The sequence below is a fragment of the Camellia sinensis genome, chromosome 1, assembly GCF_055761805.1.
Source record: "Camellia sinensis isolate YWXY chromosome 1, ASM5576180v1, whole genome shotgun sequence".
Classification (NCBI taxonomy): Eukaryota; Viridiplantae; Streptophyta; class Magnoliopsida; order Ericales; family Theaceae; genus Camellia; species Camellia sinensis.
In genome coordinates this window covers 130,680,658-130,696,239 of record NC_138961.1, presented here as the reverse complement: position 1 = coordinate 130,696,239, position 15,582 = coordinate 130,680,658, and the positions used below count along the sequence as shown (strand labels likewise).

Below are 15,582 nucleotides of genomic sequence, written 5' to 3'. Positions count from 1 at the left end.
GTTGAAGAACTAGCCCACATTTTATGGGCTTAGTGAACAACCCCAAGGCAGTCAACTAGGGAAACGCCATTTGCCTTGGCTTATGGCATGGAAACAGTTATCCCTTTAGAAGTTGGCCTCCCAACTATTAGAAGTGAGAATGTTGATCCAGATTTGAATGGAACGGCAATAACCTTGGAACTCGATCTTTTAGAGAAAAGAAGAGAAATGACTCTGATCTGCATAGCATCATATCAACAAGAGTTATCTAGAAAGTATAACAAAATCATGCATCCAAGGTAGTTTAAGATAGGAGATTGGGTTTTACGCAAAGTCATGGGCAACACTGTGGTACTCGATGATGGCAAGTTGGGACCTAACTGGGAAAGTCCTTACAAAATTGTGGGGTTGGCAGGAAAGGGAGCATACAACTTAGAAGATGTGGATGGTCGAGCTGTGCCAAGACCGTGGAATACATCCAATCTAAAGCTGTTTTATTTTAGTTTTCACACTTGTAATTTTTTCTCTCTTTTAGCTTGGCATTAATAAAATAAGTAGACAATATTCTTTTCAGACGTTGCTTTGTTGTAGTTTCACTATGTGATCGTAATAAATATAGATTTCCCTAAGTAAGTTAACCAAACAGCAATAAAATGGCCCAAGGGTAACTACTTTGGTCTGAACTTTGGAAAATCTTTGACTGAGCCAGTTAGCTTGACAAAGTAGGTTGGTAGGCTTGTCCAACTTTGGAAAATATTTGACCAAGCTGGTTAGCTTGGCAAAGTAGGTTTGCAAGATTGTCCAACTCTAAAAAATCTTTACACAACTGGTTAGGGTGGCAAAGTAGGTTGGTAGGCTTGTCTAACTTTGGAAAATCTTTGACCGAGCTGGTTAACTCGGCAAAGTAGGTTTGTAGGCTTGTCCAACTTTGAAAAACTTTGATCGAGCTGGTTAGCTTGGCAAAGTAGTTTGGTAGGATTGTCCAACTTTGGAAAATCTTTGACCGAGTTGGTTAGCTTGGCAAAGTAGGGTTCATCTAGCTTAGAAAGAAACACAATAAGTAGGGCTTGCAAAAAATTTGTAATATTTCCATTGAAGATCATAGATGATTACAGAAACTAAGGGCAGACAACCCGGTTACAAAAATAAAAAATAAAAAATAAAAAATTGAAAAGAACAATAATAAAAAGAAGTTGTTGCGCAGTCAGATGCTAAGATTCTCTTGTTCGGCTGAGGCATCAGACTCCTCCAGTGTTTGTGCGATGCCAACATCATTGCCAACAGTCGGATTGGTGACTTCCTTTTCGGCGATGACACCTGACAGAGTCTGGTCAGTATCCTTTTGCTAAACTGGGGCATCCTCCCTCCAAGCCGGGGCATCATTGCTTTTATCCACTGAGCTCTCCTCTTCTTCCACCTCAAGCAACTTCTATTGCACGGCATTGGTATAAACCACTGTATAGTTAGGGATAAACTGTGGCAGTGGATTGTTGAAAAATTTAGAGTCTAGAGATTGCCTAAGTTTCTTAATTGCCACCTTTCAACCGCACTGAAAAAAGATGTCTTTCATGGCCTCGCATTGGCTCTCATATGCCTTTTCGCCCTCTGTATAGCCATGGTCTTCAACATCTTCCATCTTCTTTTCAAGTGCCTTGTTGTCGGCATCATAACTATCTTTGAGCTTCTTGAGCTCACGCAAATGCCTATTTTTCTTATCGGCCAAGGCTTTCTATTTGTCCACCTTAGCCGTGCAAACTTGCTCGGTTAGTTGATCCCGATCAATGATCACCTCGGCTAGATCATCTACCCTCAAGTCCTTTAGCTTGCTCATCTTGGCATCATTGTCCACTATTGCAGCCCTCAAGCTTTTCCTCAGATCCATCACTCACTCATGAGCAACATAAGCTTTTTGCGAGGCCTGAAAAACAAGAAGAGCATTAGAAACCGAGAAAATAGTTGCATAGAAAAAGAAGAAAAGTTCAAAGCCTTACCTGAACTTGGTGGCTAACCTGGTGGCGTTTAGGTCGGTCAGTTGTTGGTGCATCTCCATGTCAGTAGGCAACAACAGTCCCTTGGCTAGGTTGAAGGCCAGTAGGTTGTCTTTATCTGCATACACAGAATCAACTGTGGTCACAGGTCGGTCCTTGTGGGTCAGCGCGGGTCTAGGGAAGCTAAGGGAATAGAACGTTTCTTGGTTCCAGCTGACTCAAGCTGGATATCTTGGTCGGCTAGCTCGACATCTTGCAACTCGGTGCTGTTTTCATCTACAAGATGCTGTTTGACTAAAGCCGGCAACACCCTTTTATTGAGCCGTGACGAAGTAGCCATGGACATCAGAAAGGCAACGACAACTGTTGTCCTTTGTCCGGTTGGCTATTGGTCGGCTTGTGAGTCCACAAGCATGGAAGAACTTTGCCTAGCGATGAGGGCCTTGAGAGCTCCCTTCTTTGCCATGTCCTTCTCTTCAATTAGAGATATGAGGTTGATTTGAGGCAAGGATGGATCGGGCTCTGGTGAAGGTTCAATAAATAAATTTGTAACCTTGTTTTTCTGCTTGCCGTTGTATCGGTAAGTCGGTTTTAAGTTTAGCAAGTTGGTTCAATCTCTGTTTTTGTATCTTAGCATGGCGCGGAGAGCATCTTGGTTTGAATAGGTATAAATTTCCTTCAGCGCGTTTAAATCTGCCAAAAAAGAATCAAGTGTTATCTCGGTGCAAAATGAACAAGTGCTTAGCAAAAGGAAAGAACACCATACTACTCATACCAGTTGATCCATTTTTGTGGTTTATGTACACTGGGGCCTCAACGTCCTCATAGTTGTCAGAGACCCATAAGAAGTCGTCATCATCCAAGCTTTTCTCCAGTGTCTTCTTGATGATCTTTTCACATCCTCTTTTTATTTTTAAATAATAGCACATGCTATCGTCTATCTAGCTAAGGGAGTATTGGTGAAATATCTCAGCTAAGCCTAATTTGAGGTTCTGCTGGAGGTTCAGCTTGGGTATCCCATTTATAATTCGGTAAGTGTTTGTGGAAAGTTGGGTTGGACAAGTCTTGTCCTCCTAAGGAATTTGCATATAACAGATTGGATTGAGAAATGCAGTCCTCCCTCAACTATGGATAGTATGGTTAAGGGACAGAACCCGGCTCGGTCCTAGGGTAGAATATTCTTTTTGGCCAGTTCAAAGTGTGCATCATTTGGGTTATTGTAATCTTTGCAGAATTCAGCGATGGCATTTGAGGAGCTTACCATAAAGCGATATTCACCCATAGAATCTGGTCTTAAGTTAATAAGTTAATAGGATTTTTTGGCCTCTCTGTGTAGCTAGGGCTATGCAAAATACTGCCCAATCTGCTAAAATCACATCGATCCGCATCAATCCGTACTGCTTTATTCGCTAACTTTAGATTAAACTTTAAAATTTATAATCCGCCTTTAAAATCGCTCTGCTTCGCTATAGTTAATGTATATATATACATATTAACCTCCAATGAAATATCAAAGTAAAATTGAGTGCGAAAGAGATTTAAGATGTGAAATTTCTTACAAATTAGTAGTTATATACATGAAACATATAATGTAAAATTAGTTTTCTTTGTATATATGCAAAGTAATATACAAATTAGTATTATATATTATGCAAATGCTTGACATTTGGTTAGAATATTTTTCAATTCGCCAATCAACCCAAAACTGCCCAAACTACAATTTGTCAATCTGCCTATCCACCAATCCATCATTCGGTTTGTAATTTTAATCTCAAATTGTCCAAACCCACCGCGCACACCCCTAAGTGCAGTCATAACTTGGCATGCGTTTGTTTGGCCGAATGGCGTCGCCAAGGGCAAAATTGAAGATGTGTGTTGTGCTCAAGTGTTGACTGAGCTAAAACAACAGTGTAATCTGGCTATAGAGTATATTGAAGCCCTAAGTGAGATGCTCGGTTGAAATGAACGTGCAAGTTTAATTTTGTTTTTAGCTCGGTCATTGAGCTCGGTTACAATGACAAGCAAGGACTTAGCTTAGGGCAAGGTTTTATCGCGGTTCTCGATGTAAGCAAGGTTTTAGCTCGGTTCTGGGTGAGTTACGCTGTAGCTTAGTAGGGACACATTTTAATCCGGTTCGTTTTCTGAAGGTGTTACAAACATGGAGTTTATTCGATTCAAATGTGATTTAGGATCAAAAGTGTAATATGTGATCGATTTTGCCCAATTTCATGTGTGTCCATCCCAAGAAAAGGGTTACTAGTTAAATAGTGAAGATTTAAAGGTTACTTGGGGCCCTAATCCAATCCTGGGCACTATTTTACCCACATGTCAATAATTATAAGTATTATAACACTGTTTATGGATATGACTAGCAAGATAACACACTAAAAGCACCAAGAACTTGAGGAACAATATGAATGTTAATGGGAAAACAATGAAAAGTTTGAAAATCTTACAAATTTGGGCATGAAATTAGATTTCAATCGGTAGAAATTCTCCTTGGATGATTACAAGTTGGCAATTGTAAAGGAGATGCTTCAATCTGGGGTTGAAATGCTAGAATCCGAAGGGTCAGAGCTGTGGTTTTAGGGTTGTAGTTGAAGAAGATGACTAGTGGAAGGTTATTGTTTGTATATATCGATTGCATATACAGAATGCAAAGAGGCAAGATGATTTGAAATTTGGGAAGTAGTGCGTGATGGCTGTAGTAGTTATACGGTCTCAATCAGTGTGAGCCACGTGTCCCAGAAAGGAAGTCATATAAGAATGTTTGTTGAACATGCTGTACAATTGAAGAAACCGCTTTGAATCGAATTGTAACAATTCAATCCAGCGAGTAGTGAAAAGACCACTCAAGTGAAGATAAGAGGCTCCCAATTTTTAGCTTTGCAAGTCGAAGGACCGCTCGAGGGATAAGGTGGTCGCTCGAGTGAAGAAATGGGGTCTCTAATATCTCATTTTGTACACAGAGATATTGGGTGGTTTCATTTACTGCTCGAATGATGAAAGGACTGCTTAAGCAGTTTGCACGATTTCAGCAACTTAAAAAGTCACTTATAGATCTTTTTTCTCACTTTTTCTTTTATCTCTTCTTTTTCTCTCTCTAGACCCGAAAACCCTAGTTCTTTCAACCTAGAAATCTTTCTTTCTACCTAGCTTTACAACCCTTTTTGCTTATGAAAGTTGAAGCTTGGGTGAGGATTAAGCTTCTCTACCGATTGGATTTGGGTTTTTCAAAGAACTGTTCAAGAAGCTAGCTCATTTCCTTGATTCTTGATGTAGGATTACTTTTAATCTTGTATCTCTTTACCTGGAGGATGTTTATGTGGTGCTATTATAACAATTGATGCTATAATTACATGTTTGAGTTTACAAAACTGGGTTTTTCTTTCAAAATGAAATTTTCTCTAAATTATCTTAAGATTTCTATTAATGTTTATAGATTATGGAAATTTTAGTTGAGATATATCATTTGACATGAAAGAGGGACAAAAGCCCTAAATTTTATGGAAACCTTAATTTTTGTATTTGACGAAGAATGGAATTAAATGAAATTGATCTTCCATTCTTTAAATTGATGAATGAATTATGGGATTTCAGATGTAACTTGGTTTGAAGATTATGAAATTGGAGGCTTTTGAAATTTCTTTTGAGTTATGGGAATTGTGACTTCATATTGTTTTAATCACTTGAATGGTGGAATTTATCTTCATGTTCATGAATGTATAAATTCTTGGAAGTCTTGGACTAGTTGTTTAAGCGAGTAGTAAATAGCGTGTGAGTTCGGGTAGGGAGTCGAGTTTGAAAAAACATAGAGTATGTGGTATTCGAGCGGGGAAAGTTTAGGTGTCCAATTGCCCTGTCTTGAGCTTATCGTTAGATGAATGTGGAAAATGTTTTGGGGTGTCCATTGGTCCTCTCGTATTGTAATTGGTAAAAGTGGAAAAATGGATGATTTTGAGTGCCCATTCCCTGCCGTATTAATAGCCGGCAAATGTAGGAATATTTTTTGGATATAAAACTATATGTTATGTGTTGGGACTCCTCTTAAGGGCTTTATAGTGTAGTTACCCCTTGTATTAGATATGGTTTTAGTGGTATAAAAACATCTATGCATTTTTTCTTTAACTTTTTAAATTAATGGAATAAAATGTGTTTTGGTTGTGATAATACCAGATATTCTTTGAGCAATTAGATACTCTCTTAAAAGTATTTCTATTGAACATCTAACTCATTCCTATCTAACAAATTTTCAGGAATTGGTGATGTGCAACCGCCTCAATAAAGAGGAGATAGACTCTTTTGTTTTTTATTGGAGCACGGAGGCTCTTGGATGTCTAATGTGGAAGCTTTGAGCATACTTGTTTAGGACCGTGTGTCCATTTTTGTTGTAACAAGGCCATGCCTTGCTTATTTGTAAGCCATTAAGGCATCTTATTTGTATCCTCTAACCTTTTGAACTATATCTTATGAAGATGTATTTAATTGTCGAACGTGAAATTTGTAAATTGAAACTATAGTTCAAAGAGAAAAAGGATTTTTAAGTTAATATTACTATTTATCATGTTAAGAGTTTGGATTTGTAATGTCTTGATAATATTTTAATTTTTTTTATTTATTTTGGGGGGTGTTACAAATAGGGCACTTTAGCTCGGTGGAATAGAGCACCTTAGCTCGGTTGGACAAAGTAATCCAAATCACACATGATAGATGGAATTAAGGGACAATTGAGAGGGTAATTTGTGTAGCACAAATTGAGCTGAGCTAGGTGGAAGTGGGCTTAAGACTTGGGCTGTGTTGGTGAATTGAGCTATGCTATGGAGTTAGCTTGGTTTGGGTCGTGTGGAGGTCAAACCGGTCAAAGAAGTTTGACTGAACAAGTAAATGCCAATATTTTGGACCGAGTTACTTCCTAGTGGTGGTCAAGGTTTGACCGAGCTATGCGGGAGGATAGTTAAATAAAATTGGGAGCAAAACTTTGGCCAAGCTAAGAAGAGAGCCGCACAATGTTTTCCTGGTGGCGCACCGTGCTAGGCTTGCACGGTGTTGAGCGTTGCACAGCTAATTCAAAGGCAGACAAAGAAAGTTAGTTCGGTTGCTCAGCAAGAAGCCGTGCAAAGAGTTGCGCCATCTTACTTGGTTTGCAGTGAGAAGGGTGCTAAAAGATAAGCATTATCCTTTAGAAATATGATTCCTAAGAGGACTTTACTAAGGAGAGTTAGAGTCCTACTAGGATTCTGCCATGCGGAACTTACAAAAACTCAAACCAAACCCTAATCCCAGGTATTGCAATTACCATTCCCGAATTCACAGAACTTTTGGGTCCTTAGTCTGTTTGCTGACTTAAGCATCGAAGGGGTTTCTAGTACACAGCCGCCCGGTAGCTCACGTTTGTGATTTTAGGTGTTACCACAATGTTCGGAGGAGTGCGAGCTTGTTCAACAGGATTATACAAGCGACAATTATTTTGTGCTTGTACACTAACTTTGTCAACTGTTGATTTGCTTACTAACAGCAGCTAGCTTTAGAGCATCTCCAATAGTGGTGTTAAAATTATTTGTTAAAGTGTATTATATGACAAAAAATATAAAAGGTGAAACCCATTTATGTGTGGTAAGTGTTTGTTAATTTAGAAAGTGGGTATGTGCTCCAATGTGTAGTTAAAATGTGTGTTAAGTGTATAATATAATGTAATATATATATATATGTAATCAGTACGCTTCCTTTTATCTCTTTATCTCTCTTATACTTTTTCTTTTTTTACTCATTTTCTTTGTTCGACTGCACAACAGAACTCTGACAACTCTCCTTCTTCTACTCTATCTTCCTCTTTCATCTCTTCCTTTGTTACCAAGCTCGCTGCAGTTAGCACATGGGTTAGCAAACTAGTTAACTAGCAAACACCTTAACGAAACCATTGGAGAATATTTTTCATTTCTTTGTGAGTTAATTGTAGCTTTCTGACACTAACTAGTGGGTTTCTTTTATAGCCAGCTAGTGAAAGAGAGAGGGGGTTGGGGTTTGCAGCCCAACTTTGCTATGGTAGAAATAGCATAAAGAAGAGAGACAAAGAAAAAGAGAGAAAGAAATGAAAACAAAGAAACAAGAAAAAAAATTGGTACTTTTACTATTTGTAGAGAGACAAAAATTAAAATGTAAACCTAATCAGCAAAGTCGCCTTGGTTAGGCGAATAAGTGTAATAAAATGAGTCTCGGTCAAAGCCCAAGATGAATGGGCCAATAAAAAGGCCGAACCATATCCAACCCATTAGAGTCAAATAGGCCCCCAACAATAAAGGATACACAAGGGAACTTACTAAGGTTCTATTCGTTATGGAGCAGTATTTGAGGCAATCTACCTAAGTGTCACCATCTCACCAGGACATTGCGGCGGCACCTTTGAAACATTTGTTGAGAAAAAGGAAATGTGGCAACTTGAGCCTCCGTAACTACCTCCAAGGCACGACTCCCCATGGTGATAACAACCTTTGAAGAAGGCCTTCCCCATATGGGGCATGGGCTAATGCTTGGCATTGATAACAAGCCCCAAAGCATTAGCAGCCTAGGGCTGATAGTAGGCCCAAAACATATGTAGCTTGGCGCTAATAGCAGGCCTCAATGCTTATTGGTCGGAGTCGATAGCAAGCACCAAAGACACCAGTATATCGCAGCTACCCCACAAAGATAGAAATAGGGTAACCTGAAAACAAGGGACTCCTTTTCCATTTACCCAAGTCTTAGGCATGCCTTGGTCGAACATGCAGGATCAAGAAAAACCCCATTGGGTTTGGTATGAGGCACATCCCTTATTGTGGCCCATGCCTTAGGAAGCTATGGAGTTTGTGGCTAGGTGGCTAAGGGTAGAAGAGTCGTTGATGTAGACACAATTATGGCTGATAGCAAGTCATAAGTTAGGAAACTAAACTAAGAAGGTGGATGCCATAGCAAGTACTATCGTGGAGAGGCACCACCAAAGTAGGTGCACCTCCTACGGTCCGTACCAAAATGGCACTTGCTGAGGTTTGGCCAAAAAGGTACATGTTGAGGCTTGTGCCAAAAAGGTACATACTGAGGCTTGTGCCAAACAAATAGTATAGTGGCACTCGTTGAGGCTTTGTGCCAAACAGATAGTATATGCCAAGGGATGTGTGTCTACCAAGTCCGGTGGTTCAAGATAGAATATCCTGCGATACATGTTGCTGTACTATTTGGCCACTTGGTATATTCTGGTACCAATGAAAAGCCTATAAAGAAGACCCATTTCCCAATGTCAAGAGAGAACTTGGGATTTTAGAGGATATGCTGCCTATTTGTGCACTATCACATTCTTTCTTAAAACCACTTGCTCCATCCTCACCTAGCTATTCATTCTTCAGTTACCCCCAAATTATTGGCGCATTATTATAGTTTTGTCTATCTAAGTATTATCATTATTTATTTGTTCATATCTGACTCCCCACACTATTATTTTTATATAATATATATATATATATATGTACATAACTTAAAACATCTTAATATATCCATTGCACCATCACTCACTCACCAAACTAACAAACCCTTTAACACATAAAGATGGGTCTCTTTTTCATTACTTTTTATCATATAACACACTTTAACAAATAATTTTAGCCATCTCATTGTGGATGCTTATGCATGAATGCTGCAACCCTATGGGATTCTCTCCCTTTATTGCAATCATATTTTTTAAGGGTTAATTACAATTAATAATTCACTTTATCTCGTCATTTATAAATTTATACATATTGAATTCTTCAATTATAAAAATCATATAAATACACTCATTTTAAAAGTGGTCTATAGAGGAATGAAAATAATACATTTTTATAGTTGAAAGTATCAAAATAAACATATTCATAAATGACTAAAGTAAAGTAATATTCACTATTTGTTGTGGGGATCTTGATGTAAACGATTTATCTTTTAAGGGACATTTATTCATAAGCCCCTCTTCACTTGTTTATGTTTCACTTAGACCAATATTTTTTTTTTCCATATTCTAATAAGTCTTATGGGTAATATAATTACCAAAATACCCCTAATGATAATAGGGTAAAGTGCGCATTAATATTTACATTGACAGTGTAAATGGTTGATGATATGAACATTCACACTGTCAAATTTATTTAATGTGAATGTTCACATGACCGAGTTGGTAAGGGTTCAAAAAATATTTGTAAGGATAAAATTACCCATAAAATATCTTAAATATGATAATTATGATTTCATGGATCAAATATTCAAAATAATAGGGCTTATTGAAACACAAGAACGTCTTATGAACTAATTGAGATACAAGTAGTTGAAAGAGAATTTTCTAATAAACTTCCTACCTTTTAACCGTCATTGAATTATATAAAATTCTTGAAATACAGAATCTAATGATTGTCAATATTTTGAGGTAAAAAATGAGAAGATATCTTTTGTTTGTTTTTGTTTGTTTTTTATTTTTTTATGACTAGGTATTTGTGTTAGTTTGCGTGCACCTCGACTAATTTCATGATCCATGCAAAATATCTCTCCCCGTGAATCGGACAAATCTCAAGTACAGTCCACGAATATGGTCCCAAAGAGTTGATAGCAAAACATTTTTTCTTTTTTTTTTTTTTTTTTTTGGGGGGGGGGGGGTTGGGGGGTGTTGGTGTTTTTTTGAATGCGGGGTGGTTTGAATCGGATTAGCACATAATTAGTACGACAACACATAGAGATTGCATTCTTTCCGATTAATAATGCTGTCCAGTTCATTAATGAAATCCATATCCATGAGTCCCATCGTGATATTGTACATCTCTACAAAGAAAAACAATATATAAAGAAACTGAATATTACTCTTTCATTAGAGACAAATTATATGTTGTTCCTAATTTTTTACATCACATTTTGTATTATCTCGTGTAACACATTATTCGGGATATAGTGTGGCTACTGTACAACAGTCACTTTATTATAGGTCTTACCTTGATAATTTGAACCATTCATCTTTTAGAGTTAAATAGAATATTTTTGTAAAAAATCAATTTGATTAGATATCGATAATCCTGTGATCAATTCAATTTTATATTCAGTTTTATACTCAAAATTTGATGGGATTATAGCGATATGGTATCCGATAACAATGATTTTTTTTTTCAGGAATATTCAATTCAATGCACCCTAAAAAGTAAATGATATGAACCATCAAAGTAGACTCCTGAGTGGGCCCTATTATATGCACAACATCCCGTTATTGATGATGGACTTAGAGGGGGGTAGGAGAAGTTGGTCGCCTCTGCACAATTTCAAAAACTTATTTACATATTAGTCGTTAATTATTGTCAAATTTTACATATATAAGTTTAAAAATAAGATTAAGTACGGGGAAAGAATCAATAAATCCCGTATCCCCATCTTATACACCAATCAATCATTTCTAAAATCTAATGGAGCTAACAGTCTCATCTAATGGGAAATGACTTTATTAACCATGTTTTGTATGCTTCATCAGCAGTTGGTGGGGATAAATTACGAAAGCCCATATATATATATATATATATATATATATTTAAGAGCATGGAAAACATTATATTAATGAAACAACAATAATACATAAATAAGACCCCAAAGGACTATCCCAACCAAACAACAAAATAAAAATAAAAACCAACAAAATAAAAATTTGTCAAAAAAATAATTACGATTGAGGAAAAACCATTGATCTGCTCAAAGATGTGCTCTGAAAAGAAAGATATACTTGAAAACTCGCCATTCCCATCAATGTCGTCGCTGTCACTGCCGTCCAACTTCGCCGTCACTGCCATCGCCGGAAAAGGGAGTACACCCATAATAGTATGGAAGAAGACTTTAGAGATGAGGGAACCATTATGGGTGCCGAAAAACTAAAAATCTACGCTGAAATCGAAGGAGAAAACTCTCAAAACTCCTATTTCAGACATAAAAAGTCAAGATCTGCACTTTAGATATGTAAAATGGATCGCTGGAATGTCACCGGAGCATCGCCGGAAATCACCTAAAGAGAAAGGCCCTACTCCCTCTCTGTGGATCAGAAGCCCATATTGTTAAATGACACAATTTTTTTTTTTTGGTGAATAAGTCATAAATTAAAAAAGACAAATACTTACAAACTACAAGAGGCATACCTCAAGAGCTAACCAACTCTACAAGATACTAACAACAACAAACCAAAGCAATAACAAAACAAAAACCAATTCAAACACCACATAAGAAACAAGAGAAAATGAGGGGCAGGAACAAGGCCAACACAAAACTACACCATAGGAAAGGCCTAGAGATTGTTAGACCACTAATCAGATCCTAAACAACTCAAAAAAAAACCTACTAACATAATAAAGCCATGTACAAAGCCAAAACAAGACCTGGGATTACAAGATAACTGAGAGGGTAATTTGCAGACAAATTGGGCCGAGCTAGGTGAGGATGTCTTCTTAGGACGGGGTCGCGTGTTGGGCCGAGCTGGGAATAGCTCGATTATAGATTTTTAGGACTAGCTATCTGTGTGTGGCTAGCCGCACAAATCAGATTGGTGCTATGGCCGAGCTAGGGGTAGCCTGGCTGGATAAACACATAAACTGTTGGGGTTGCATAGCTCGGTAAAGGGAGTAGAAGCACAAGGTAGCTCGGTTTAAGTACAGTTAGCCTAGCAGAGTCTCACTTGGCTTGTAATGAGAAAGGTGTTTCAAGGATAAGCATTATTCTACGTGTGTTATTCCTAGGAGGACTTTGCTAATCAGAGTTAGAGTCCTACTAGGATTGTGCCAGACGAAATCTATAAAATCTCATGATAACACCTATGCATAGGTATTGAAATTGTTACTCTCAAATACATAGAGCTTTTGTGTCTATTGTCTATTCGCTGACTTAAGCATCAAAGAGGTTTCTGACGCACCCCCACCGACTAGCTTACGTTTGTGTTTTCAGGTAGTAAAGCAATGACGTTTGGAGAATAGCAAACTTGATTAACAGGATTATACGAGAAGGTTATTCTGTCCTCCTACAATTGGCACCGTCTATGGGAAATTTTACAAAGAACAAACCTTTTGATCAAGTTTTCCTTCGATTAATTACAATGGTGCATAATGAAGAATTGCCACATTCTGCTATCGATGGGCAAACCTCAGAAGGGGGTGGGAGGCACGATGGATTATCTTTTGTCCCGCCCATTGTAGAATTAGATCCCCAACGACGAAACCCACGGAGAGACATAAGAGAAAGTCCGGGCTCTAGTCCACGTCGCTCTCAAAGCCCTAATAGACAAAAGTCGAGGATGGATCCTCAGGTTCTGGAAGATCGCGTAAGGGTGCAAGACGAAGTGATAAGAAGAATGGTAGCTGACATGGAGATGATGAAGCGCCAAATAAAAGGCAAAAGGGTGGGAGAAGAAGAGATGGGCAAAGGCAGAACACACTCTCGCCACTCAAGAGATCGTGACAAGCAAGTCACACCATCACAGACTGAAAGTAGAAGGCTTAGGATATATGACACACAATCAAGGACTTTCAGTCCTTGTTAGGTCTTATACGGAGGGAAACAGTTATAGGCCCTCGTATACGCACTAGACGACATCAAGGCTCACAGAGTTGCCTAGGTCGGCGAACTTACGGACAATGCTAGAAGAGAGGTCTCGAAGGAGAGAAGACGCTCAGGCACGCGACCCCTAAAGGGTCTCTGCTCTACATTGATTGGCTCCTCGGACACATGGAACTATTGAGGTTAGAATGCCAGTGCCGCGCCTTGCCTACGAACCAGCAAACAAAGCGCTAGTTAGGTTACAAAGCTCGCTGTTTGTTCCAGTAATAGAGAACGCACTGCTACCCTTGTTCTTCCACCAGCCTAAATTCACCACTTATGAGGGGAAGTCAGATCCTTACATGCACTTAAGCCACTTCCGTTAGGTTATGGCCATATATCGACGGGACAAGGCTCTAATGTGTATCTTGTTTCCATCAAGCTTAGGCGATCTGGGCTTGACATGGTTTGAGAGGTTGCCAGAAGGCAGCATAGCTTCATGGGCGCAACTTGTAGTGGCATTTGTTACCAGGTTTAAGAAAAACACCGAGACGCTGGTGGAGATAAACCAGCCGCTCTCCATCGATATAGGTGAGAAAGAAACACAAAAGTCTTACAATAACTGGCATTGGGAGACTTTTAATCAAATTGGAGGTTGCCCCACAAATCTAGCTATCGCACAGTATAAACGGGGTCTACTAGCGGGTAATAAATTGAGGGATTCAATGACAATGATGCCACCCTTCAGAATGGCGGCCTTGATGGAGAGAGTGCATCAGCACATCAGGGTAGATGAAGATGGTGCTTGCGCCAAGGCAAAGTCCAGCATAATAGCGATGTCGGACAAAAAATCTGCGGCAAAAGTTAACACGATTGGCCAGGAAGAATGACCGAACAAAAATAGTCGGTGCAGACAACCAAATGGTGAAGATTCCCAGGAAAAGAGGTTGGGAGTTAGCACCGCCATCACCACGGTGTTCAATAAGCCTATCTACCAGATTCTTAGCGAGATACACGACGAACCCTTCGTTTGGCGGCCAGCCAAGTTAGGAGAAGCATAGAGGGGCTACGATGATAGGTACCGTTGCACCTTCCATGATGAAAAGGGGCACGGAACTAAAAATTGTATGTCATTGAGGCAACATCTGGAGGAGTTAATGGCCGCAGGCCACCTAGACCAGTATATTGAAGGAGGAGTACAACCAACCCACCAGGACCGCAATGAGCAAGATAGGATGCCAGCCGACGGTCCGCCCCAAGGCATAATCAATGTTATATATGGGATCATCAAGCCTGAATGAGTATGTGAACTCAAAAAGATGATCAAGAAGGCTGAGCATATGAGAGAGGTACTGAGTGCACAGTCTACCATGAAAAAAAGGAGAAAATGGAGGCAACAAACGTCATCACCTTCTTTGACAAGGACTTAGCAAGGTTACAATGCCCTCACAACGACGCACTAGTGATTACTCTGCGTGTCACGAATTTCGACATCAAATGGATCCTGATTGACCAAGGGAGCTCATGCGAGATAATGTACAGTGAGACCTTCAAGCAACTCAACTTGGAGGACAAAGATTTAGCACCAGCAACATCTCCCTTAGTCGGCTTCAACTCAATGCCAGAATGGCCGGTTGGCAAGATAATTCTACTAGTTAAAGCTGGAGCAATGAAAAAACAAGTGGAATTATGGGTATTGAAAGTCACTTCCACCTACAACATAATCTTGAGAAGAGCATGGTTACATGCCATGCGAGCAGTAGCATCAACCTACCAACAGGTGATACGATTCCCTAACGAAGTTGGAATAATTGAAGAGGTCTTAGAAGACCAAATCATGTCCAAACAGTGCTTCATAACAGTAAACAGTAGCGGAGCTACAAATGGGTTTGCATAAATAGTAGAGGAGCCAGAGAGCAATGAACTGTTCACAGATGTCGGCAAGGCAGCCAAACAAAAGGCAGTAGAAGATCTGATAAAGGTCAGAATAGACGAGAAGGTCCCAGAAAAGTTCTTTCTACTCGGCTTATCTTTGTCGAGCACCGAGAGAATAGAGATCATGGAATTCGTG

At 39.1% G+C, this 15,582-nt stretch overlaps 1 protein-coding gene across 1 annotated transcript; it reads left to right on the top strand.

The window, feature by feature from the left end:
• The first annotated feature begins 13,900 nt into the window (after positions 1 to 13,900).
• Positions 13,901 to 14,401, top strand: LOC114282024 (uncharacterized). Its single transcript, XM_028224652.2, has one exon. The coding sequence runs from the start codon at positions 13,901 to 13,903 to the stop codon at positions 14,399 to 14,401; it is 501 nt and encodes a 166-aa protein (XP_028080453.2).
• Positions 14,402 to 15,582: the final 1,181 nt, after the last annotated feature.

What these genes read in the sequence shown, in the direction of transcription:
- LOC114282024 (XM_028224652.2), top strand. Translation starts at nt 13,901, where the DNA reads ATGGCCATATATCGACGGGACAAGGCTCTAATGTGTATCTTGTTTCCA.